This window comes from Macrobrachium nipponense, chromosome 46 (assembly GCF_015104395.2).
Source record: "Macrobrachium nipponense isolate FS-2020 chromosome 46, ASM1510439v2, whole genome shotgun sequence".
NCBI classification, from domain to species: Eukaryota; Metazoa; Arthropoda; class Malacostraca; order Decapoda; family Palaemonidae; genus Macrobrachium; species Macrobrachium nipponense.
Window position 1 is genome coordinate 20,366,405 of NC_061106.1, and position 25,728 is coordinate 20,392,132.

Consider the following 25,728-nt stretch of genomic DNA (forward strand, 5'->3'; position numbering starts at 1 on the left):
TGTAGCATTAGCAGAGGATGCATTCCAACATCCATGGGACAACCTGGAGGTGTATGCCTTCCCTCTGTTTTGTTTGATCTGTCAAGTTCTGAAGAGGCTAATGAGTTCACAGGGTCTCAGGATGACTTTGGTAGCCCCTCTGTGGCCTCAGGCGGAATGGTTCCCAGATCTGCTGATGTTGTTGTCAGAGGTTCCGAGGGAGATTCCCCCTTGGCGACATCTCCTGGGTCAGCCCCATGTGGAAAGGTTCCACCAGTCAGTAGAATCCCTGTCTCTTCGCGGTTGGAGGCTATCAAGTATCTCCTCCGAGTGAGAGGTTTTTCTCAGAGAACAGCAGGCCATATGTACAGCAGTCTTAGAAAGTCGATCTCCGCGGTTTACCAAGGCAAATGGGCAATCTACTGTGATTAGTGTCGTAAACGGGGTTTTTCTTCACTCGCGACCTCTATTTAGCAAATAGCAGACTTTTTAACCTTCCTCAGAGACGAGAAACGTTTGTCCGTTTCTGCCATTAGAGGCTACAGGGCAGCCCTGAGTTTGGTGTTATGCCTTGGAGGTATCGACATCTCTTCCTGGGAACTTTCCTTGCTGGTTAAGGGGTTTGAGCAGTCGAGTTCTCCTAGAGAGCTCAGGCCTCTGACATGGGATGCTTCCTTGGTTCTCAAGAGTTTCACTAAGAGTCCATATGAGCCCTTGCGTCGCTCATCTGACAGGAACTTGACGCTCAAGACAGTTTTACTTCTGGCCTTGGCATCTTCCAAGAGGGTAGGAGAGCTCCACGGTCTGAGCTATGATGTGAAGCACACCAGGGGTTGGGGGTTGGTGTCCTTTGAATTTGTCCCGGAATTCGTGGCCAAGACCCAAAATCCCTCTGTGTACGATGACAGGTTCACTTCGTTTTCCATTACATCACTGAATAACTTTGTGGGTGGTGATGCTCAAGAGCTTTTGTTGTGCCCCGTCCGGACCCTGCGTTACTATCTTAAAAGGACTCGGCACCTTAGACCAGACTGCCGCAGACTTTTTGTTAGCACAGGCCGTACGAAGAAAGAGGTGTCTAAGAATACTATCTATTTTTGGATACGGGAAGCCATCAGACAGGCATACTTGACTCTTGATGATTCCACCACCTTGTCTGTGCAGGCTAGAGTGCATGACATTAGGGGTATTGGTCCCTCTCTGGCTTTCAAAAAGAACTTGGCTGTACTTAGAGTGCTGAGCGCTGGTACTTGGTTACGCCAGTCCACGTTCACCTCTTTCTATCTTCAGGATGTTGCCCACAGATCTGCGGAGACGTTTTCCCTGGGTCCTGTGGTGGTTGCCCAGCAGGTTTTGTAACTCATAGTTGCCCTTAATAGGGCACTTTTGTATCTTACCTAAGATGATTGTGTGGATGAGAGAGTGAGTGAATGGCTGGTCTCCTTTCTCTTGTACCTTTCCTTCTTCCTTCGGGCGGGTTAAGGAATAGACACGTCATTCGCTGGACTGGTCTGATACAGGTGAGTAAGGTGTGGTCGCTTAATATACAAATATCAAACCCTCTATTCGGTAGCATATGCTCCACTTTTCGGCAAGGAGGAGTTGGGAGTAGTACAAACCCTGGTGTATTAGTTTGCTGTTGGGCACTCAAAGTTTCTCTTTGGTTCCCTATACAATGGTTCTCCCATATATCATTGTACGTCACTCAGGGTCTGAGTGGTTAGATATCAATTTATCTAGCTTCTCAATGGGCTCCAGTCCCTCTCCAGAAGTCATTTCTTCTGGATGCTGGACTGGTGGGTAGGCCCCCAGCTGGTTTAGGATGTCTTGTACCTCCCCCCAAGTATGAGTATCCTGTTGTTAAGACTGAAGGTTTGTTCGCATATGAACAAATGACAAATTTTCTAAGGCAATTTGTATTTTTCATAGCTACAAACCTGAGGTCTTAACATTATACTGCCCGCCTCTAGCCGCCCCTCTGTGTGTTAAGACATCCTGAATTGGGAAGACATCCTGAATTGGGAAAGACTTGTCGCGGTGGCATAGGTGAGTGGTCCTTGACCACTCTTCACCCGATCTATGCATGTGTTGCCAGATATCACAAGATTCCTGGCTTTCATCTGTTTTTTAACCGGATCCAGCTAGGCACTAGAAATGATCTTATTGTTAAGACCTCAGGTTTGTAGCTATGATAAAAACAAATTGTCTTTAGAAAATTTCTCATTTCATCTAGTTGGGTCACACAGTAGACTTAACCTCTAGCTGCAATCATAGTTCCAATTTGTTTTTGTTTTGCATCAACATTTGATGAAATAGTTTGAATATTCACACCTGCATAACAGCCAGTAAAGGAAAAGAATAACAACAGCTTATATGAAGTGGAAAAATTACTAAAGTTTTTAATAATCCAGTTAATAAACATCAAAATCTTTTGATGTACTATCTACAACAGACATGGACACTGACAAAGAAAATAAAGATTTTGAAAGATATGGCTATAGAATGCTGACATTCATGGAGAGAGTGTAGTGGGAAGATAATGTTACAGAGCAGATGGGAAAATGACAGGGACCCTTATCTTGAAGATTGAGATGATTTGGACATGTGATGAGAAGATATGAAGACACTTATTAAGGAGGAAAGCAGTAGTTGTAAATGTTGCAGATTAAAGATTATAGAATGGTCAGGGAGTCATGGAATAAAGGCATAACGAAGTTCAAGACAAGGTGAGAAATCAGGTAGTCTGATTTGGATCACCAAAATACCATCGTATCTCCACTGTAGAAAAATTGTCAGAATTTCATCCTTAAGATTTGGATAGGGATTACTTTTATGCTAATATAGGTTTACACTTGTGGATTAATTACCATGGTTAATAAAATAGTTTTATTTCAGATTAGAGAATTAGTTGTCTTCCATATCAAACAATTAATGACTACTGTAATATTCTGTATTGTATACTTTTCGTCTCTTATTATAGATTCACTCTTTTTGTTTTACAGTGTGTTGATCAACTGTCACGTCGCCAGCAACTCATAGCTCAAGATTATCATGTCAGTCGCGGCTTGGTTAGAGCCTGTCGTAGTGCCATAACAGAAAACTCTTGCCGTAAGGGAAGCTCTGATGACAACCATGATGTGAAACTTTCAAGAATTCTACTTTGCCTTGAAAATGCTATGAAAAATGGTGAGTACAGTAATTAGTAAATATTTCTCAATAAAAAATACTGTGAATTGGGGAATTTTCTGTGAATAATGTTGATATATGTTCCACAGAAAAATCCCCAAATAGGTGAAGCCGCGAATCCAGAACTGCAAATAGGCAGGGGTCCACTATATTGTTTTATCATTTTATCTTTATAATCTGAATGGAGAAATCACAGGAACATGATATTCATGATATATAGGTGCTGTAGAAGAAGCACTAGGGAAATAAAAGCAAGAAATAGAAGGGTTTATAATTAAATTCATTTAACTACAAACCCTTTAATGATCAAACAGCTTTATACAATAGGAAGGGACTTTGTCACACCAACTATGAAGATATTGGAAGAAGAAAAGCCTCACTGCTCCTTCTCTGCTTTCATTGCACTGGCCTGAATGAGAATGTGTCATGACTTCGAGGTAACCTCCATGTTTGTTCTTGCAGAGCCATTAACCATAAAATTGCCTGAATTGCAATTTAGGAGGGAAAATGTTGCAGAGAGCAATGGAAGATGGGAATAGACTTAGGTGCAAGTAATCCAGCACCTTACAGTGATGGTCAGTAGAACACTAATGGATCAGTCAAAATTGTTGGAGCTTCTGTAAGTACATAATGGATTTGCTGTGGAAGACATAAACCTCAAGAAGTGCAATCACCAAACACAAGGCGTAAAAGCAAATACTATCGGATGATATGTCACCATGTCAGTGAGAATCCAGGGAATGAGATAAGTGGATGGTGACAGCACTAGATCCTTCCCTGTCAGGAAAACATGACCTGAAGTGATAACTGGTCCCAAAGAGTAAACAGAAAGGGAATTTTGTGTAATATCATGTAGATAAAATGTTGCAAATATGATCTGACAACTCAAGGTGCCTGCACTATGGATAACAGAGAATTTCAGGTTGAACTTGAAAGCTACCGAAGATGAGAGAGTAAAACTTCATATGCATTGATTTGGAGTTATGAGACATCATTTAGTAACATGTCCATATAAGCCCGCCAGATAACCTGCTGAATTCTGTACAAGATATGAGATAGAATTTTTTGAAATGCTAAGGATTTGCATATCTTTCTCTTTTGATTGATGTGATTTTTTTCTTAAATTGGCCAACCTCAAAGTTTGCCTGGTCTGGGGTACTGCATGTTTTTTTTAGTCTGTCTCTTAAGACTTGAATAACCTGCTCTTTTCAGTAGAGATAGAATTCTTTGAAGAAGAAAAGTTGTACCAACTTGTGTGAAGGCACAAACGAGAAGGACAGCATTATTCAGTCCCACCAAGATGTGACCTTATGATTTTAACTGGGTAGAAAAGGCTGTCATCAGCAGAAGAGGAAGGCAAGGCAGGAATAGCAAAAGGTTCCTAGAATGAATCACATTTACTGGAAGACTGTGGCGAGCAACTACCATATTATCTGGTGTATTAGATGCACTATTTTTTATGTTTAAATGTATAAAAAAAACTGCTTAAATGTATAGAAAAAACTGCTCCGCATCCAATGCAGCCGTATTATAGATGGGAAACCTAGCACTGTAGCCTAGCCTACGGTGAGCATACTTGGTATGCACAAAAATTGTTGCTCATAATAAAACATTGAAAAACAAGCCTAAAGATTACAGTAAATTGTTATTAAAAACTTACGAAAAATTGCTTATGAAACGTCAGCAGTTAGCATATAAGGGAAGCTCACATCATCTCACTGTACCTACTTCCCAAGCATACATAACTAACCTCTGATATGTCCTCCATTATATAAGGACTGTTTCTCCTTTAGGAAACATTTGTTCTCTAAATTAAAAAGAAACTTTCATCCACTTGTCAACTGTTTGCAATGAGTGGATGGAAACAAAATCAAACAACTACTATACAGCTGACCTGAGAGGAGGTAAGAGTTTTGGTATGGTTCCCACAAAGTAACGTTTATTTATGATAATTTCATTCAGTTCAAACCCATGGCTGAAAAACAGAAGAAACACAAATTGTTTGTTCTACAAAATATCCTTGTAAAGTAGGTGTGCATCCCATGTGAGGGTGTGTCTTATATGCTGGCTAATATGGTATTCTTTACCATCATCCCCACTGGCTGACCAGCTGCTACAACTTTTTCCTTACTTCAGGCCATTTCTGTGTATAATCTTGAAAAATGAGAGTAGGTGTTTGGCTAATTGTTTAATCATGTGATGATATATATTACCTTATTTTTCCATTTCTGATAGTGCAGAATGCAATATAGCTGTAACATCTCATCCAAGGTAGCAACCATACAGAAATTAATTTATTTGTATGTACGTAGTAAGATTGCATGAAACTTTTAAAGACTTTTTGAGCATGATACTAATTACCCTCAGATTTTATTGTGAGAGTCATCATCTTGTTTATTTCATATTAATCCACTTTCTGAGGAAAAAAATGATAGTGTGACAGTGAGTGAGTAATAGGCTTCATCTGTGATGATATATTCTTAAACATTGTTGTAGTGAGCAGTAAATTAAGCATGGAAATATTTGAAAATTTGGTAATAAAGTTGTGTATGCTTCATTGTTTTGCAAATGTAAGAAAAGAATGTGAACCGAATTCCTCCTTAATATGTTTTTTATGTCACTGAGTATATTACATGTAGACAAACCTTTCAGTTAATTCCATCATTAACAGGAAAAAACCTTGAAAACAATTGCAAAGAAGAAATGTTGTCCCATAGGCGAATGTTAATGGAGGATTACAAGCTTTCACCAAATCTTATGGTGCATTGTAAAAATGAAATTGAGACCTTCTGTGGAGGTGGAGTAGAAACTGGTGGCCGCACTTTACACTGCCTTATGAAACAGATTCGCAATCACAATCACCGCAAGCAAATATCCGACACTTGCAGACGAGAGGTAAGAAAGTCCAATTAATGAATCAACTGGGTTCAGTTTTTATCTAGTTTTTGACATTGCATAAATCAGGCATTGTTCCGATACGTAATACAAACCCTCGGTCCTTTAACAATAGGAAGGTAACTAGCGGCAGCTGGGACGGTCGTAAGCTTCGAACAAGGGGAGAACGGTAGTTAACTGCTTGTCCGATCGTGCGCGCGCCCGCGCGCCCGAGAGGTGAAGAATCACTTTTGCTTTCGGCCGCGGGTGTGAAGGACGTGTTCGTCATCGCTCTCTGCCCGCTTCATCGTCGTATGCTTTGTTTATATTGTGTTTTCTACTAATGGTTTGGTTTGACTTGAAAATGAAACTGTAAGTACACTGTTTTCATTTTCATTACTTAATTATGAATCAACATGGAGCTATCGCCGTAGAGACGGCGATTTCCGCTCTTTTCATGAATTGAACCCTTGAATTGATGTCTCGGTGCCGAGGGCGGGCGCACTCGCGCCGAGTCATGTATTTTGGGCGAAAGTGTGTAATTGAAAGATGTAAGTACTCTTTTTCATTATATTTTTGCCCTGTGCGTTCGTTGCCGAGAGCTTGATTGCGCTCGGCAAGAGCCTCTTATTTTGTATGAATAGAATGCAATGAAAGTGGATTCGCAATGCAGTTTTCTTTTCATTACCCGGGAATTAATCCTTACGATTTATTGCTGTGAAAGTGAAAATAGCAAGTGCAGTATTGTTCATTTTCATATATATTTATGATAGCATCATATTATTATGGATCAAGTTTCCGCTCTTACCGGGAATTGATTTTTCCCTCTTTAAGTTCTATGAGTGAATCGCAAGTGCAGTATTCTGTTTCATTTTCATATTTACTTTTCACTGCTGTGCGGGGGTAGGGGAAGCGAAGGTCTGCCAGGAAGTCGTCGGAAAGCTCTCCCGCGACTCCCTTGGTATCCGATTCTTCGTCTTCTTTCCTGCCCCCCCGCTCAGCTTCCTCGTATTTGTTTTTTGGGGTCTTCCTTCCGTTCGGGGTGGGGGCATGTCTCCCCCCCACCCGTGCGTGAGGGAACCCCTCTTACTAATCTGTCTGTGCTACCGCAGGTGCTACAGCCGTGGGGAGACGACCTTGGACAGGTATGGACCACTGCGGCTGCAGGGCGTGCCTAGCATCCACGATCTGCTGCAGAGTCTAGCGAGGTCTGGGGCGGTGACCTTGGAGTGGTCTCCACTACAACCTTCACGGCCGCTTATGCTGCTTCCCCCCGCTGGTCTACACTCCCCATGCTGTGTCGGTGACGCCGTTCTGCCGCTTCTAGGGGCCGGTCGCCGCCGTACCGAGGAGGGGTATGCCGCCGCCGCCTGTGTTTTCTTCGTGTTGCCTGCCCCAGACTTCCGCTGTTCCAGCAGCTCGCCCCTGGACCGGCCGCCAGTACCACGCTGGCTGCCGATGATTCTACGAGGCGATGGCTGGGCCTGCCGTACCTGTCGCTGATGTGGTTCCCGCTACTGGCTTGGCTGTCCCTTCTGTGTTTACCGCTGCCGCTGTTCCTGCCGCTCCTGAGCTGGTTGCTGTTCCTGTCGCTCCTGGTTCCTGCGCCTGTCCATGCTGGTCCTGCCCATGGTGTGTCTTCCCCAGTCCCAGGTCCTTCCGGACAGGTGCAGTCGGGCCGTGTTGCTTCGGCAATAGGCCCGACTCCGGCCTGGATGGAGGACCTGACGACTGTCCTGCGTGAGCTGACGAAGAAGAGGAAGGTGTCATCTTCGTCTGTTGCTGCCTCTTCCCCTTCGACTTCTAAGGCCCATAAGCCGAAGAAGAAGAAGGCTGCCTCCCCCCCCTAAGAAGTTCTCCTTCGGGAACTTCTAAGGGCCCGTCCCACCTCGGTGGGACGGGGGGTCCTTCTGCTGGTCCTCCTGCTCCTTCGGGAGCGGGGCCCGTCTCCCCTTCCGTAAGGAAGAGATAGACTGGGGACCAGAGGAGTATCGGTTAGCTCTGGTACTTCCTCGCCTGGTGCTAGCGGCGATGCCGCTACGCCAGGTTCCGGCTCGGTCTCTCGTTCGCGGGAGATCCCGAGTGTACGCTCTCCCTCGGGAGACCGTGCAGCCAAAGTTTCGGCGCCAGAGTTCGCTCGGCGCCAAGACCACGGCACGGAGCAGAAGGCTGGCGAGAACCGCTCAGGTGACTCTCGCCAGGCCAGCGGCCGCTCTCGCAGCGACCAGCTGGTAACCGGGTTTTGTTATTCCCCTAAGAAGACTCCTTCGGGAACTTTCGAAGGGCTCGTCACATTCCGGTGTGACGGGGGGGTTCTTCTGCTGGTCCTCCTGTTCCTTCGGAACGGGGCCCCGTCTCCCCTTCTGAGAAGAAGAAGAAGACGGGGACCAAGGGTGTGCTGGCTACCGCTGGTACACCCTCCGCCTGGTCTTGGCAGCTCTGACTGCTAAAGCCAGGTACCCCGGCTCGGTTTCTCGTCCGCGAGAAGTTCCGAGTGTACGATCTCCTTCGGGTGACCGTGCAGCCAAAGTTAAGACGCCTGAGTTCGCTCAGCGTCATGACCGAGGCACGGAGCAGAAGACTGTCGAGAGCCGCTCAGGTGACTCTCGCCAGGCCAGCGGCCGCTCTCGCAGCGACCAGCCGGTACCTCGGGTGGACGTGACGGTCTCTGACCGGCCACGGGTTGAGGCTGGGAAGAGGTCCCCCAGGTCCCCTCGACCGACGGTACCAGCCTCGGCTGGTACCAGCGGTTGACGTGCCGCGAGGACGCTCACCGGTCTCACGGCGAAAGCGAGCTCTGCAGGTCACCTGACCGCCGCTCCCACAGGGACCGGGCGGATACGGTGACCAGAGCAGCTCGTCTGACGCACGGGATCGGGGTCGACGTGCTCAGTCGAGCCGCTCGCCACAGGTGAGCGGCACGGCCAGGCCTGCAGATCGATCCCCACCGCGGGTTGGTGTTGATCGGCTGCAGCCCCCCACGTACGCTGGTCCTGCCAGCGAGCGGGGGGGGAGCGTCAGGTCTGTCTCTCCACTACCTTCAACTTCCTCGGGCTACACCGGGAAGAGCGAGGTAGCTAGGAGTGATCGTGAGAGGTGCGCCGCTCACGATCCCGTCACGACGCCGCACGTGCCACGTATGGTCTTAGGACCAACCAGGACGTACGCGCAAGTGATTGGAGGCGACCGTCAGGGGGAGAGGGGGTAGCGTCAGTTCTGCTCTCCGATACCTTCAACTTCCTCGGCATACGCCAGGAAGAGCTAGGTATATAGGAGTGATCTGAGAGATGCGCCGCTCACGATCCCGTCCACGTCACGACGCCAGCGTGCCAGGATTGGTCTTAGGACCAACCAGGACGTACGCGCAAGTGATTGGAGGCAACCGTCAGGGATCTGTTGCTGGTCCTTCTTCTGAAGGAGGAGGGTCCTGGGAGCTGCTCTTGTTGGAGGGACTGGACGGTCCTACTCCTCAAGACGCTGTAACTTCCGAGATTCAGAGTAACTTTACCCAGGTTATTGCACTGATTCGTCAGCACAACGACCGGGGAAGGATCGCCGCTCCCACCAGCAGAGCCCATGTCTCTGCTCGAGTCGTTTTGGGGCCCGAGAGGGAACCCAAACCGACGGTGGGTATGCCGCGATCGGAGCTTACCGATTCTGTCTTGAACCAGAGTCTCGTCTCCGGACAAGAAGGCTCTCTCAGTTCTGGCCGGTCGATCAAGCTACTTCCACCTCCTCTACTGCGACAGCGGCGTTTCTACGTGTCTTCGGACACCGTATTTAAATACTCTTTCGGTCCTCCTGAGAGGTTTCGACCTCGACGAGGACTGGAATGAGTCGGAGGACGGTATCGGCTCTCTCCTGTCAGGTGTCGATCAGCCCCACCCAGACGACGTTCACAGTGGCGGCAGACCCTTACCTACAGTGAGAGTTCGTAACCCTCCTCGGGAAAAACGTTTTCTCCTGACGATACGTTTTCCCAGACTCTGAGAGGCCATCGCCGCAAGGCGATGGCTGCTCCTACTCTTCTCCAACTGCTAGTTCCACTGGGAAGGCGAGCGAGTATCCAATTCCTCCCCCATTCCCTCTCTCCTTACGGCTACGAGGGAAAGGGGAAGGATCCTACAGAGATTTCTCTGTAGGATCCCACGTTGGGGGACTGCGCTACCAGGGGGGACCTTCGGGTCCTACCTGACGTAAGCCCCGGTCCGTTGAGGAGGGATCCTGCCCCATTCTCGATTTCTACGGGAATCGAGAGACCACCAGCCGATATCGTTTGACGAATTCGGTGGGGGTTTCGCAGACTGCTTAGAATTCTACGGAATTTCTAGCGCATTCAGAGTGTTTAGAGTTTCTTACGATCTCCAAACACTTAGGCGAGACCACGGTCCAAAGTGAGCGAGACGAGAATCCCCGATATGTTACACGATAATCGGGAACCTCGCCTATGCTCGAATTCCTGGAATTTCTAGCATTAGGAAGAAGACTGCTGCTGAAAGAAGACTATCTCACAGTAGGCGACCAACCTGGAATAGAGAAGAACGGACGGGAATATCCAGTTTGGCTGGAACTATCGTCTTAGATTCTGTTCACCATTGAAGCTTTCCTTCGAGGAAGACTTCTCCTTCACTCTCTTTAATAGAGAACGAAGGTGGTCGATCTCCAATCCTTATTTTGTTTTCTTGAAGGAAAGAATTTAGGATGGAGATCGTTGTTCAGAATCCTACAAATATACTACGTATATTAACCTCGCGACATGATTCTGCTAAGCAGTTGAATGGTCCGAGGGGTAGGCGCATATCCTGGTTATTCTACGGATTGCGACTTAGACGAAAAGTATTCTAATTGAACTGCAACCCGGGTGCCTGCAACCTCCCAGGAGTTTCCAGTTTCAATTTTTAATATACTTATGGTGTTGTCACAACAACACCATTTTAGCTTTTATATTTACCGAAATTCGTTTCGCTTAAATATAATTGCTCGAGCATATCTTTTTATGCTCGGTGGTTCTAGCCGAACGCATTCCTTCGTGGAAAGGATTACTTGGCAACTCAGGATGACGACGGTCAGCGACAGCTACTGCGTATTGAATTGCCCGAGGCATTTCAGTATCAGCTGCCGCTTTGAGATAGACGGTTGTTTATGTCTTTCTCACCTGCTTTGATTGATAACAACCGTATCTCTGCCCAACAATCACGGACTTAAGTCTCTGATTAACGGGGATTCTCGCATACATGAATGACCATCTACTGCTGAGAAACGCTAGTATTCATCGTCTTCGGTATTGCGAGAATTTTAAACAGAGATATCTATTCGACTCTCATCTTTTTCTGTTTACCGCACGGTAACAGAATTCTGTAATAGTCCTCTTTGCTGCATCGTATCCCGATAATGCGAATGATTTTGCGGAATCTGAGTTTGTCCTCAAAATATCTTGTATTCGGAGGTGTACAATTGTTCATTGTTCACCCCGGATTAGCAGATGTATTGAAGACATCGCCTACTCCCACACCTGCCAGCTCTACTTCCAAACGTTCAGCCCATGAGAAGCAGTTCTTCAAGCGGCTCTCCCCTGTGTTTCATTACTGAAGAACGCCCCGCTTTCATTGCACAACGGACAGCAATGAAATGGCGGTTAGCGTTTTCAGTCATTTGTAAGCACAGGTTTAGAATCTTGAGATTCCTTCTCTCGATTCAGCTGGAAGACGTAGGTTGCATTCATTGCCTACCTTCGTCTTCAACGTCACATAGTGTTGTTTCTCCTTAAGCTGAGATTCAACGTCTATGAGATTTTCTTGCCATCAGGGACCTCGGTCTTTTTTGAAGGCAATTAACTTTCGCCTTTTGAGCTTATGCATTAGAGAATCATCGCCGCGCCGTCCGGCATCGGTGACTAACAAATATTTTATTTGTTTGGTCTCTCAGCATAACTCTTTAAAGGGCGAAGGTCACGTGACTTACCCGGATGCTTGGACAACTTGCCTCTACTGATTCCGAACCAGTCAGTCGGCAGCTGTCAGAGCGTCCGAGTCAGTTACGAACTATGCTGTGGACTTAGTTCGGTTGTTCCAGAGCAATCATTACTTCGTCTTAATAGCTTGTCAGTATGAGTACTGTACATAACCAAAGTCGAGAAGAGGGATAGGTCATACGACTATTCCCTTCTTTTCGTCTTAGGTAACTGCATGACTTCTCTTGAGAAGTCAAGCACAAAGGGATGGGGATTTGTGACGCTCGATTTCGTACCGATCTTCGTAGCGAAGACTCAGAACCCTTCGGTAACTGACGATTGGTTCGAGTCCTTCACAATACCCTCCCTAATGGACGTCACCGCCTCCGATACGAAGGCTATGCTGCTTTGTCCTGTGAAGGTGCGACGGAAGCTGTCTGAAGAAACTCGACACCCAGGATGATGTGGACGCCTCTTCATCATTCTCTCGCGTTCCGCAAGAACTATTCTCCGTGGCGCAGGTTTAATGAAGGCAGGCGCCTGGTCCAACCGGACCGCATGCACCTCCTTCTACCTTCAGGATATTGCCCACAGTTCCTTGGATCTTTTTCCTTGGGAAACCGTGGTGGTTGCTCAACACGTTGAATGTAGTTAACCCAGACCCTCGCAGGCTGAACAGCATCGAGTCCTGGTGTGACCGTAAGAATGGATGAGGAATGAGAGTGTGACTGGCTCCTCTTCCCATCTTTTTCTTCCCTCTACCTTTGGGTAGAGGGACACGGTCGTCACCCTGCTGGGTAAGGACGAGATGCAGGTGAGCTACTCAATAGAGCACCATCCTATCCCTTTCAGTAGGGATAGGAGTAAATATCCACCACTTCCTCCAACATAGGGGGAGGAAGTGGATGCCAAATTGAGACAAACCCATCATTTTATGATTGTCTCTTGCAAACAGGAACAAGTTCTTGCTTGCTGGTACGAAGAGATACGCTTGCCTCTCTCTTAGTACTTGGCCCAGAGGTCTGACCATTGATCCTGCGGTGCACACCCCGATCAATCGGACAGAGGTTTGGATCCCTCCCTTGCTCTTACGACCAGGGAGGCACTCCAGGGTTGGACGAACACCAGTCTGTTCACCAAAAAGACTCAGATTCCTCCCACCAAGAAGTGAGTCTTTCCTATTGTTAAAGGACCGAGGGTTTGTATTACGTATCGGAACAAATGACAATTTGTCGAAAATTGCATTTTTCCTAACTATACAAACCTGAGGTCCTTTACATATAGTCCCACCTTTCATGCCACCCCTCACTCTGCAACTTTTTGCATGGGCCTAAAGCAAAAGTGATTCTTCACCTCTCGGGCAACTTTTTGCTGGGGGGGCCTAAAGGCAAAAGCTGATTCTTCACCTCTCGGGCGCCGCGGGTGCGCGTATACTGATGCTCGACACCGGCGCACGATTCGGACAAGCAGTTAACTACCGTTCTCCCCCTTGTTCGAAGCTTACGACCGTCCCAGCTGCCGCTAGTTACCTTCCTATTGTTAAAGGACCTCAGGTTTGTATAGTTAGGAAAAATGCAATTTTCGACAAATTGTCATATTTGCATAAATCACTCACAACTGCCTGTTTATTTCAGTCAGTAATTTTATGTAAAGGTTACTTATGGAAAGAGGTTACAGGCAAAATAGAGAATTTAAAGTTACACCAAGAATTTTCTTTAATCAGAAATGCTTTGATAATTATGAAGGCAAAGAATATATTTTTTTGAAGCAGAAGACAAAGAATATATTTTTTTTGATGCACTGATAATTCAAGCTTACAGAATTGATTTGCTTTTATTTATGAATTATGGTATATAAAGTGTACTTGATCGCTGCTAAAAGTTATACTACTCTCTGGAGGGTGCTACTTGCAATGTGCTTGGCATAGGCACTGCAGAATGCACTAGATAATCTGTAGCTTGCTCCTGTAGACCTTCATTGCATTACTTTTAGCCTGTTACTTTTCTTGTTACCTTTGGTCTCTTCCCACCTAGTGATCCATCTTCTTAACTACTTATCACCAAGTTTCACCTCTCATTTAAGAGCAAGTCCTTTTATATCATGTTTACACATGTAGTACATTGATTTGGTGATCTGGTGGAACTATTTGTTACTGAAATAATAATAAACAGGCCTTTTTATCATGTTGTTGCTTTATAAATAATGACATATTTAATATTTAATTTTGTATTGTATGACTTGAAGGAACTATAGAGTTATATCATAATTTCATTTTGGGCTTGCTTACTGTTTATTTCTTTTAGATAAATTAGTTTAATATACGAACTTTATATCAGGGTTATTGTCAGGATCTCTGCTTTTATGTATTCCTGATTTTTTTTACACAAATGAATGTGGTGGATATTCTTTTAATTTGCCTCATTATTTTACTTAGATGAGTACTTTAATGAAGGAAGCTGATGTTGGGGAAGATTGGAGAGCTGATCCTGTTCTTTATGAAGCTTGTCTTCCCATGGTGGAATCCTCCTGTAAGGATATCAGAGGTGGTAATGCAAGGTAAGAATTAATATTTTCTTTCAAAATTTAATGGCTTATTTAATGGACAAATGACTGTTGAATGAATAATTAAGAAAAAAGATTTAATGAATGGTTTACTGTCATAAAACCATGGAGTAAGCTCGGAATCTAATGTACAGCAGGTGTATTTAGAATTTGAAAAGATAAGGTATTAATTTTAAGAGTGGGATTTTCTTTACACACTTGATTTATCTGTAACCTTTATTTGATTTACAGAGTATTGCGGTGCTTAATGCGCCATCTGAATTCCCCTGAAATGCCTTCTGCATGTGAAGCAGCCTTGCTAGAAATACAGTATTTTGTGTCCCGGGACTGGAATCTGGACCCACAGTTACACAATGCATGTGTTGATGAAGCTGTAAAATTGTGCAATGCAAAGAAAGACTGGGCAGACACATCAACAAATGTAGAGAGAGGAGTTCATGTGCTTCCTTGCCTTTTCCGTTATGTATACCATCCAAATAAAGATTTAAGAGTAAGTAATTTGAAGTTTTTTATTTTTCATTGTCTGAAGACTAGCATGTCCACATTTTCATATTGCCAGTGATATTTAGTATGCCTCATGTAAATAAGAATCGGAAATAACTTTTTAGAAATATATGTACACTTATAACTTATATTTGTTCTTTAAGTAAACAAAGATAAATTGTGTCCTTTTCATTTCTTTATAGCTGTCTACTAATTGCATACATGAAGTGCAGCGTGTAATGCATGAAAGAGCAGCCTATGTTGATCTGCTTCCAGAAATAGAGATGGTTTGTATGGAACATCTTGCTCAACTTTGCTCAACTCACACTGGTCCTGGTGAAGAAATTGCCTGTTTACAAGATAATCTTGAAAAGTAAGTGACTTTATGTATGTTTCTCTACTTTGATGCTTTAATGATTTAAGTAAATCCTACAAAATTAGTGTAACAAACAGTTTTTCATGATGTGGTAAATTTATATATATGTTATTAAATATGGTTATTACAGTATATATACTCTAGTGGCTGATGTAAGTAAGATCAGTCTTGCAATTCATGATTAAAAGGTTAGAATTTAAATTTATGTAAATACAGTCTCTGCATAGGTAAATATATTAAATACATTTATTTAATGTTTACTATCCTCAGTTCTGTGTGAAAGTTATTTGGCATTGTAATCCTCATTTATATCTTTGTCTTTGTCAAATAGAGTTTCTACTTTTTACTGACGAGAATACATAATTCCTGTGAAAGCTGTTGTGCAGTTAGATAGACCTGTACATGCTATTTTAATGGATTCTGTAAATTGCCAGATTAAACCAAGAATGTAAGGAGGTGATTGGAAACTACACAGCTGCAGAAGCTAAAGATACTGGGCTTAATGCACAACTAACTCTTCAGTGTGCCTCTGTTGTTCCTCAGGTATGAAATTAAGTACTTTTGAATTGTTTGGCAGATTCTCTGCAGTTCTGTATACTGTTGGCAAAACATTTCTCATATTGAAATGAAATTTATTGACTGTTAGCTGAATTACTTGGGACTACATAAATCTAGATATTGGATTTGTGCCAGCATGTAGTTACCACTGAAATAGTTTTGTTTTTTCACTGGTAGATGATCATTTATATACTGTAATCATGTTTATTAATTTGGATGGTTCATATCATATGAAAACTTTAGTACTGTTGAGGTTTGAATGTGTTTGAAGAGTGAGGGGAAGGGATGAAAGTCAACATAAAAATAATGTTGAGAGATTTCATCGAAGGCATGAGTCAGAAAATAAAAATTCCAGAAGAGCAGAGCAAGGCAACAAAAGTCATGAAGTCCATCCTCTGGGGCAAACATATGCTGAAGCTGCAATCTTCAAAGGATGGGAAGAAAGAGCTTAGACCTAAGCTTGCCAGAGAAAGACTAATGTCACCACCTTAGTATTCTGTTATTAAACTGAGAGGTAGTGACTGAAGCATTGTGTAAAGAATGGATAATCTATGTATACTGTACACATATAAAAATGTATGTGTATCTAAGTTCCAGCATAACTCTGAAATGCATTAAGGGGGCCGGCCGGAACCCCTATATATGGTGGTATAGGGCGAAAAATGCAAAGTCATGAAAAAATTCATGGAGCTTCATATGGCAATTGAGAATACGTATACGAAATATTTCTTCAAAATTCTTCTTACTTTCGTAGTTACAGGGTAATTAGTAAACATAACTCAATAAGCCTAAAACATTCATCCGTACAAGAAAATGCAATATTTCTTCTGTTATCGTAAATTTTGATAATTATTGGCAAAGAAATTGTGAGAAATGGCATATGTAGAGATTCCGTGGCTCGCAGAAGCGAGTATCTGGTTCAATCATGAATCAGTGGGACCATAGACTTCAAGTAGATTACACGTTCGAGTTTCACCTCGTGACATTCGCTTGCTTTTACGTATGTTTATGTATGTTTCGGCAAGAAGTTCATCATGCCAATGAGGAAAAGACAAGGAAATCATCTCGCTAACATACAGACGAAGAAAAATCGCTCAAGTATTATTACAGAATATCATAATATACGCGTACTTAGTGAAGAGAGAGGGGAGGGTTGCTTAGTAACGCCCCCTCTTGCCTGACAGCACACGTCACACTGTGCCCAAGGCTACGATCTTTGAGCAAAGAGATCTTCATTTATTATAAATAACATAGTTTTGGTTTTTTAATACCCAAAATGGAATATGAAATTCATAATAATCATGATTTATTAAATTGTCTTTGTAAAAAGAGAGTACACCTTCGAGTTTCACCTCTGACATTCTCTTGCATTTACGTTTGTTTATCTTTGTTTCGGCAAGAATGTCATCATGCCAAAGAGGAAAATACAAGGAAAACATCTCGCTAACATACAGAAGAAAATTCGCTGTAATAAGCCGAGTTAGTGAAGGGGAGAGAGGGGGTTACGTAGGAAGGAGTGCCCCATCTTGCCTCAAGCAGTGCCCCAGGCTACGATAATGAGGAAAGGGATCATCATTTATGATTAAATTATGATAAATAAAATAGTTTTGGTTTATTAATACACAAAAAAGAAATATACATTCATAATAATCATTATTTATTAACATTGTCTTTATAGAAATACGAAGGAAAACTTTGAACGGCCGTATCTCAAAACTATACTTATTGACCTTCAAAATCTATCTCCTCACTTAGTTTTAAAGCTATAACATTGGAATTTGGTATATAACTCAGAAAGACATTATAGAACAATCAAATAGAGCCCTTTTTTCCAATTTGTGTTTCGTCTTTTTTTATAAATTTTTTTCTCGTGATTTATAGGGTTTATTTTTTTACCATATTGAAAAATTCATATCTAGCAAAAAAATGACTTTTAGAAAAAAAAAACTCCATTTGATTGGAGGTCTACATCAGGTCTATATATGATAGGAATCCCAGGTCTTAATATTAAATATCAAGAGAGGAGATAGAATTTGAAAAATGGTTATTTTCGGGATAAATTGCCCTGGCGTCACAAAACCGAAGGTCAGAGGCGAAAATCATATGTGGTTTGGAGATGTCCCAAGTCACCTTATTAAGTGGTATGAATGTCAAAGTCCTGTCGTTAAAAAACGGCATTAGCCGGCCGGCCCCCTTAAGCATTTTCAATCTAATTTGGAAGACATACGACTTACTACAGGCAGTCCCTGATTATTGGTTGAGGGTGGGGGTTCCATCCCCGACGTTGTGATGATGGCTAAAAATTGCCGACAACCGAAAATCGGAGGCAACAGTACTTTTCGGCGCTGATAACCAGGGACCGGTCATGCTGTTAACTGGGGATTGGCATCAATAACTGCAGATCAGCGCTTATAAGTGGAGATTGGCACATATTGGCACTGAAAATCAAGTCATCATTGTTGCTAGACAAGTGGTGTAAAACTGGATCGCCAATAACCGGGGATTGCCTGTGTATAGGAAAGAATACATGGGGTGGGGGGAGGAATGGGTAAGACATCACTGGCACCAAAGGGGGTGAGGGTGGGAAGGAGGCAATATATAAAAATAACCAAAAACATGTAATCCATAGTTTGTTCATGAAACTTACCTGTCAGATATATATATAGCTGTATTTTTCCGAATCCGACAGAAATTTAAACACTTACGACACACGCAGTGGGAGTCAGGTGGTTAGTACCCATTCCCGCCGCTGGGAGGCGGGTATCAGGAATCATTCCCATTTTCTATGCATAATTTTTCTGTCGCCGGTGCTGAAAACACCTGTTTGCAGCACCTCCGTCCAGATTTTGGAAACTTACTAGCTACTTGAGTATCCCTTTTGGTTTTTCTTTGGTATCTGAATTGGATCGGTGGCTTGGCACACGTTGACTTTGGTTTGATTTGAATTTGGTATTGATTTTTCTTTGATCAAGATGTCAGGGTCTAGTTCTGCTAGCACTAGATTTTGTTCTATGTCCGAATGTAGAGGTAGGCTACTGAAAGCTTCAGTAGACCCACATTCTGTAAAGTTTGCAGTTTGCGGGGGAATGAATGTACGTTTTGAAAGTCGTTGTAAGGAGTGTGAGAGATTAACAGAGTCGGAATGGAAGGCGTATGAAACCTATCTTAAGAAACTTGAGCGAGATAGGTTAAGGAGGTCTTCCTCCAGGAGTGTTTCAGGTAGGCAAGATTTAAATTATTCTCCTGCTAACCCTCCTTCTGTAGATTATGCTCCTACCCCTGTAGTGTTGCCTCCGGCCCCTGAGACAGTGTCGGTAGAAGGTAATACATTATCGCTAATTCTTGAATCGATTCGTAACTTAGAATCAAAAGTGTTAGCTCTGGAGAGCAAAAGTGAAGAGAAGTGCAGTGAAAGTGCCCCTTGTGTAGTGGAGGGTGCGTCAGATCGGCCTCATTTCCAACTCTAGACCTAGACCTCTGCTTGACTCCCAGATTACGGGGAGAGAGCATGTCGAAAGTCGAAGGAGGGTTACGAGGAACCCCCACCGATCTGGCGTGCCTTCGGCAGCTTCTGACGAACCTACCCAGACTGCCAAGGAGCGTGCGCGTGCACGTCTTCTCAAGGAGTGCTTTTCTTCTTCTGAAGCTTCCTCCCCGCGCAAGGGGTGGAGCTCTCATACCGCATCACGTCCGCTGAAAAGGACGGCTCGCGTTCGGACGCTTCACGTCCAAGTTGTTCTCCGGAACTTTTGCTCGTCGCCTGATAGTGCGTTTGCTGCTTTTCCTCCGCAGAAGAAGCGTAAGGATTATTCGGAGGCGGAGTCTTCCCTAGATGTTTCTTTCGAGCGCCGCAGTCGCTCTAAGGTGCGTGAAGTGGCGGTTCCTGGGGAGAGCCAAGAAAAGGCGTCCCCCTCGCCACTCGCCTGCTCACAGGATCAGCCCCTCCCCAGAAAAGGAGGCTTCACCTACAAGCAAGATTCTCCAGTCTCTTCAGCAGCAACTTCGAGATGTTTTTCCTTCGAGAGAGACTGTTCCACGTCGCCGTAAGAAGGATGACAATCTTCCTGTGAAGATGGTCGAGGCGTTTCTCCCCTCTCCCTCTCCTCGCTCGTCTCTCTCTCCGTTTTGAGTCTCCCTCTAGAGTTCGTTTCTGCTCCCCAGCAACTTTCTAGAGGAGGCGAGAAATTCGTTTCTCGCTCTCGTGAAGCGGTTTGTTTCCGCTGCTACGAAACTTGTGGATAAGAAGCGCGTTTCTTTAGATGCCGAGCGCGCTTCTGTGAAAGTCAAACAACGCGCTTTAGTGGACGCCGAGCGTGACTCGGTTGCAAGTTTCGCGAGCGCCTGTGGACGCTCAGCGAGTTTTAGTGGACGCTCGGCGCGCACCAGTGGACGCTCGGCGCGCACCAGTGGACGCTCGGGCGCGGCACCAGTGGACGCTCGGCGCGCAGCCAGTGGACGCTCGGCGCGCACCAGTGGATGCTCGGCGCGCACCAGTGGACGCTCAGCGCGCACCAGTGGACGCCAGTGTACACCTGCGGCGTTTGAGCGCGCTTCAGTCGGCGCCAGTAGATTGGCTTCGGACGCCAAACGCGCGCCTACGGACGTCAGTTTTCCACTTCCGCAAGCACAAGCGGAAGCGGGAACTCTTCCTGTTCGCTGCTCTTTCTCTTTTGAGAAAGCTCGGGACTCTTCTTTACTTCCTCCGACTTCTCCAGTGTCTGAAGAGGAAATTAGTGACGCTTTCGTCGAAGTGGACGAAGAACAGCAGTTGGCTCCAGTTTCGACGGACTACAAGGTTTTGACTCGTTTGCTACAGTCAGTCTTTGCAGACACTTTCCAACCTGAAGCTCCTCTCAGTTTTCGTCTTCCAAAGCTACTAAGATCTCGGGCTTTGTGAGAATGAAGAAGTCGCTTTCTACGAAGCAAGCTTTTAGAAAGGTCCATGATTGGATGGAAAAGAGGAAAGCTTCAGGCAAGACTTCTTTCGCTTTACCACCTTCAAGACTCGGTGGCAAAGCTGGTATGTGGTATGAGACGGGAGAAAACGTCGGAGTTAAGCTTCCAGCCTCAGCTCAAGGAGACTTTGGTAGTATTGTAGACGCCACCAGAAGATCTTTTCTGTCTTCCTCGAAGGTCTCTTGGACACATAGTGAGTTAGACTTTCACCTTAAAGGCCTCTTCAGGACACTAGAGGTCTTTAATTTTCTTGACTGGTGCCTGGGAGTATTGGATGCCAGGTCCAGGAGTTCTGATTCCATCAGTCTGGGGGAGCTGTCCAGTGTATTGTCTTGCATGGACAAGGCCGTCAGGGATGGTTCTGAGGAATTGGCTGCTCATTTCAGCACGGGACTGCTTAAGAAAAGAAGCACTTTTTTGCAATTTTACTTGCAAAGTCGGTCTCACCAGCGCAAAAAACGGATCTTCTTTTCGCTCCTTTCTCAGAACATCTCTTCCCCCAGTCTATGGTAAAGGACATAGCTGCCAGTCTCCAGGAGAAAGCAACCCAAGACCTTCTGGCACAGTCTTCTAGGAAGCCTACTACTTCTTCGTCTTCTGGGTCCTCTGCTTTGAAGAAATCGAAGCCCTTTCGATCCGCTTCTTCCTCGAAGCCAGCCCCTCGAGGAGAGGCTCTTTCAGAGGCAAGACTCCCGCTCCTTCCAAGAGCAAGAAGTGAGAGGGAAGTCCTTCAGACACCGGTAGGAGCCAGGCTTCTACATTTCGCGAAAGCTTGGGAAGAGAGAGGTGCCGACGCTTGGTCTCTGGACATCGTCAAGAAGGGGTACAGAATTCCTTTCCTGATGTTACCCCCGCTGTCTTCGACACCAAAGGATTTGTCTCCGTCGTATCAGGGAGAAAAACAGAAAGTGCTTCACGATCTACTAGATCAAATGATCGAAAAGCAGGCAGTGGAACAGGTCTTCGACCGGAGTTCTCCGGGGTTTTACAACCGTCTGTTCCTAGTGCCGAAGCAGTCAGGGGGGTGGCGCCCCGTTCTGGATGTCAGCAGTCTAAATCGCTTCGTCACCAAGCAGAAGTTCAAGATGGAACACCTCAATCCGTGCTTGAACCAGCATTTAAGACCGGGGGATTGGATGGTCGCGTTAGACCTTCAGGACGCATACTTTCACGTCCCCATCCATCCCCAATCAAGGAAATACCTGCGGTTTGTCCTGAAAGGGAAGATTTTCCAATTCAGGGCACTCTGCTTCGGTCTCAGCACGGCGCCGATGGTGTTCACCGTTCTTATGAAGAACGTTGCGAGGTGGCTCCATCTTGCGGAAATAAGGATCTCTCTCTACCTAGAACGACTGGCTTATTCGAGCCTCATCGCAAGACAGGTGTCTGAAGGACCTTCACACGACTCTGTCGTTAGCGAGGTCCCTGGGACTTCTGGTGAATCTCGAGAAGTCGCATCTGACTCCTTCTCAATCCTTAGTCTATCTGGGGATTCAGATGGACTCAGTGGCTTTTCGGGCTTTTCCGTCCCAGGGGCGACAACTTCAATGCCTGGACAAAGTGTCGGCCTTTCTAGGGAAGGAAACATGCTCGGTGAGGGAATGGATGAGTCTGCTGGGGACCATTTCCTCACTGGAGAAGTTTGTTTCTCTGGGAAGGTTGCACCTCCGACCACTTCAGTTCTTCCTCTCAAGCAATTGGTCACGCAAACAGGATCTAGAAGAGGTCTTGTTTTTGACGGAAGAAGTGAAAAAGCACCTCAAATGGTGGTTGGATCCAAAGAAGCTTGCGGAAGGACTTTCGCTCAAGCTTCGGAACCCCGACCTAGTGTTGTTCTCCGACGCGTCCTCCACGGGTTGGGGAGCAACACTGGGAGGGAGAGAAGTGTCAGGCACCTGGAGAGGGGAACAGGTGTCCTGGCACATCAATCTAAAAGAACTTTCAGCGGTTTTACCTTGCTCTAAGGTTCTCGAGGAGGAAGTCTCCAGCAAAGTGGTTCAGATAAACTCGGACACACCACAGCCTTGGCATACCTCAGGAAAACAGGGGGAACTCACTCTCCTTCTCTGTTCGTCATCGCGAGGAATATCCTGATTTGGGCGAAGTCGCAAAACGTCACGATTCTGACAAGATTTGTGTCAGGCGTGGAAAACGTGCGAGCGGACCTTCTCAGTCGGCAAGGACAGCTTCTGCCGACGGAATGGACCCTTCATCAGGAAGTATGCCAGGCGCTATGGAAGCTGTGGGGACGTCCTCATGTGGACGTTTTCGCCAACTTCCCGAACGAAGAGACTTCCGCTGTATTGCTCCCCAGTTCTGGACCCGGGAGCAGTGGCAGTAGACGCCCTACTGTGGAATTGGTCGGGACTAGACATTTACGCTTTTCCCCCATTCAAAAATCCTCGGGGAAGTAATGAGGAAGTTCGCTGCATCAGAAGGAGCGAGAATGACCCTCATCGCCCCCTTCTGGCCAGCGGTCGACTGGTTCACGGAGGTGATGTCCTTCCTAGTAGACTTTCCAAGGACTCTGCCCCTAAGGAAAGATCTACTCAGACAGCCCCACTTCGAGAGGTACCACAAAAACCTCCCCGCTCTGAGTCTGACTGCGTTCAGACTATCAAGAAGTTGGCCAGAGCGAGGGGTTTTTCAAGACCTGTGGCAACGGCGATTGCCACCGCAAGGAGGCCCTCCTCAATCGCAGTTTACCATCAAAAGTGGGCTGTCTTTAGAAGTTGGTGCAGAAGGAAGGGCATTTCCTCCACCTCAACCTCTGTGAGCCAGATAGCAGATTTCCTTCTTCACCTTAGGAAAGAAGCGAAACTAGCCGTTCCCACGATTAAAGGCTACAGAAGCGTGCTTTCTGTGGTCTTCAGACATAGAGGACTCGACTTAGCGAATGATAGAGACATTCATGATCTCATTAGATCATTTGAGACTGTGAAAGTTCTCCAACCTAAAGTACCATCGTGGAACTTAGACGTGGTACTGAAGTTTCTCATGTCGAGTCAATTTGAACCGCTCCATTTAGCCTCGCTTAGGAATCTTACTAAGAAGACCATTTTCCTAACCGCTCTGGCGACGGCGAAGAGGGTTAGCGAAATTCAAGTCATAAGCAAGCATATTGGGTTCAAGGATCATAGTGCAGTTTGTTCCTTTAAGTCCTACCGTTCTTTAGCAAAGAACGAGAAACCCTTCCAACCCTTGGCCGAGGACGTTCGAGATCAAAGGGTTGTCGGAGCTAGTGGGACCTGAAGCTGAGAGAGTCCTGTGTCCTGTCAGGCTCTCAAGTTTTATTTGCAGAGAACCAGAGCATGCAGAGGTTCTTCGGAGAAACTTGTGGTGCTCTGTGAAAAAACCAGATCTTCCTATGTCAAAGAATGCACTGGCGTTCTTCTTAAGAAGTACGGTTAAGGAAGCCCATGAAAAGTGTAGTGAAAGTGACATGGAGCTTCTGAAAGTGAAAGCCCACGAGTTGAGGGCTATTGCTACTTCGGTGGCTTTTCACAAAAATATGGTAATCAAAGATATTTTGGGCGCCACATATTGGCGAAGCAATTCGGTGTTCGCTTCACACTACCTGCGGGAGGTGAAAGCAACATACGAAAATTGTTACTCGCTCGACCATACGTCGCTGCAGACACTGTTTTGGGGGCAGGAGGGGTAGCGCTCATCCTATCCTTTAATGGTTTAGGGGAGTTTTTAACTTGTGTTATGGTTGTGGGGTTGACCGCCTGCGGCGGATCTCCCTTCCATTAGCTTAGTCTATGTGGGATACTTTTGGTAGGCTAAGCCAGGTGGTTTGGTTTTACTTCGTTGCCCTCATTTGTATGGTCAATGGTCTAGTCACGTCGTGGTCTCGCCCCTGTTGACAGATCATCTGGAGTGCACCAGCTATATAGGTCTCTACCTCGCTGGCAACTCTAGTAGCACAAAGCAGACTTACGCGGCAGTAACAACGAAGTCAGCTATGCTAACAGGTAAGGAATCAAGATATCAATTATCTGCATGTATATGTTTCCTAAAATCTTCTATTCTGTCTACTCCCACCACCAAAGGTGGGATTCAGCTATATATATATCTGACAGGTAAGTTTCATGAACAAAATGATATTGTAATGATACAATTAAGTTTGTTCATACTTACCTGGCAGATATATATAATCAAGTACCCACCCACCTCCCCTCAGGAGACAGTGGAAATAAAAATTATGAATAGAAAATGGGAATGATTCCTGATACCCGCCTCCCAGCGGCGGGAATGGGTACTAACCACCTGACTCCCACTGCGTGTGTCGTAAGTGTTTAAATTTCTGTCGGATTCGGAAAAATACAGCTATATATATATCTGCCAGGTAAGTATGAACAAACTTAATTGTATCATTACAATATCATTTTTTGAGGTTGTTGAGATGAATAGTGACACTCCTAATGCCCGTAAGTCCAAGTTCAGCTGCGATAGAAATGACGGGGTGAGAAGGGGTGAAATATATAAGTCAGAAATGCATGGCAATGTAATTGAAGCAAATTCTGGGCATTGTAACTGAAGCAAATTCTGAGCAATGTAATTGAAGCAACTTTCTTTACAGAAGAGAGAGAGAGAGAGAGAGAGAGAGAGAGAGAGAGAGAGAGAGAGAGAGAGAGAGAGAGAGAGATTATTGGTTATCATTCAGAGTTTTCCTGGGCAGCACTGGGTTGGTCAGCTAGTTGGTGAGTAAAAGAGATGAAGCATAGTGTGGATCTCTGCAAAGGAATAATCATCCTGAAACAATTAAGAAGTTACAAGGAGACATGAAATGAATAGGCCC

At 45.2% G+C, this 25,728-nt stretch overlaps 1 protein-coding gene across 1 annotated transcript in view; it reads left to right on the top strand.

The window, feature by feature from the left end:
- Positions 1 to 25,728, top strand: part of LOC135214793 (Golgi apparatus protein 1-like) — a 109,345-nt gene that overhangs the window by 21,504 nt on the left and 62,113 nt on the right. The window contains exons 6-11 of the mRNA XM_064249155.1: positions 2,982 to 3,165; positions 5,837 to 6,060; positions 14,424 to 14,545; positions 14,783 to 15,041; positions 15,238 to 15,407; positions 15,845 to 15,953. Of these exons, the coding sequence (XP_064105225.1) occupies positions 2,982 to 3,165; positions 5,837 to 6,060; positions 14,424 to 14,545; positions 14,783 to 15,041; positions 15,238 to 15,407; positions 15,845 to 15,953 (1,068 nt within the window). The remainder of the gene's footprint in view (positions 1 to 2,981; positions 3,166 to 5,836; positions 6,061 to 14,423; positions 14,546 to 14,782; positions 15,042 to 15,237; positions 15,408 to 15,844; positions 15,954 to 25,728) is intronic.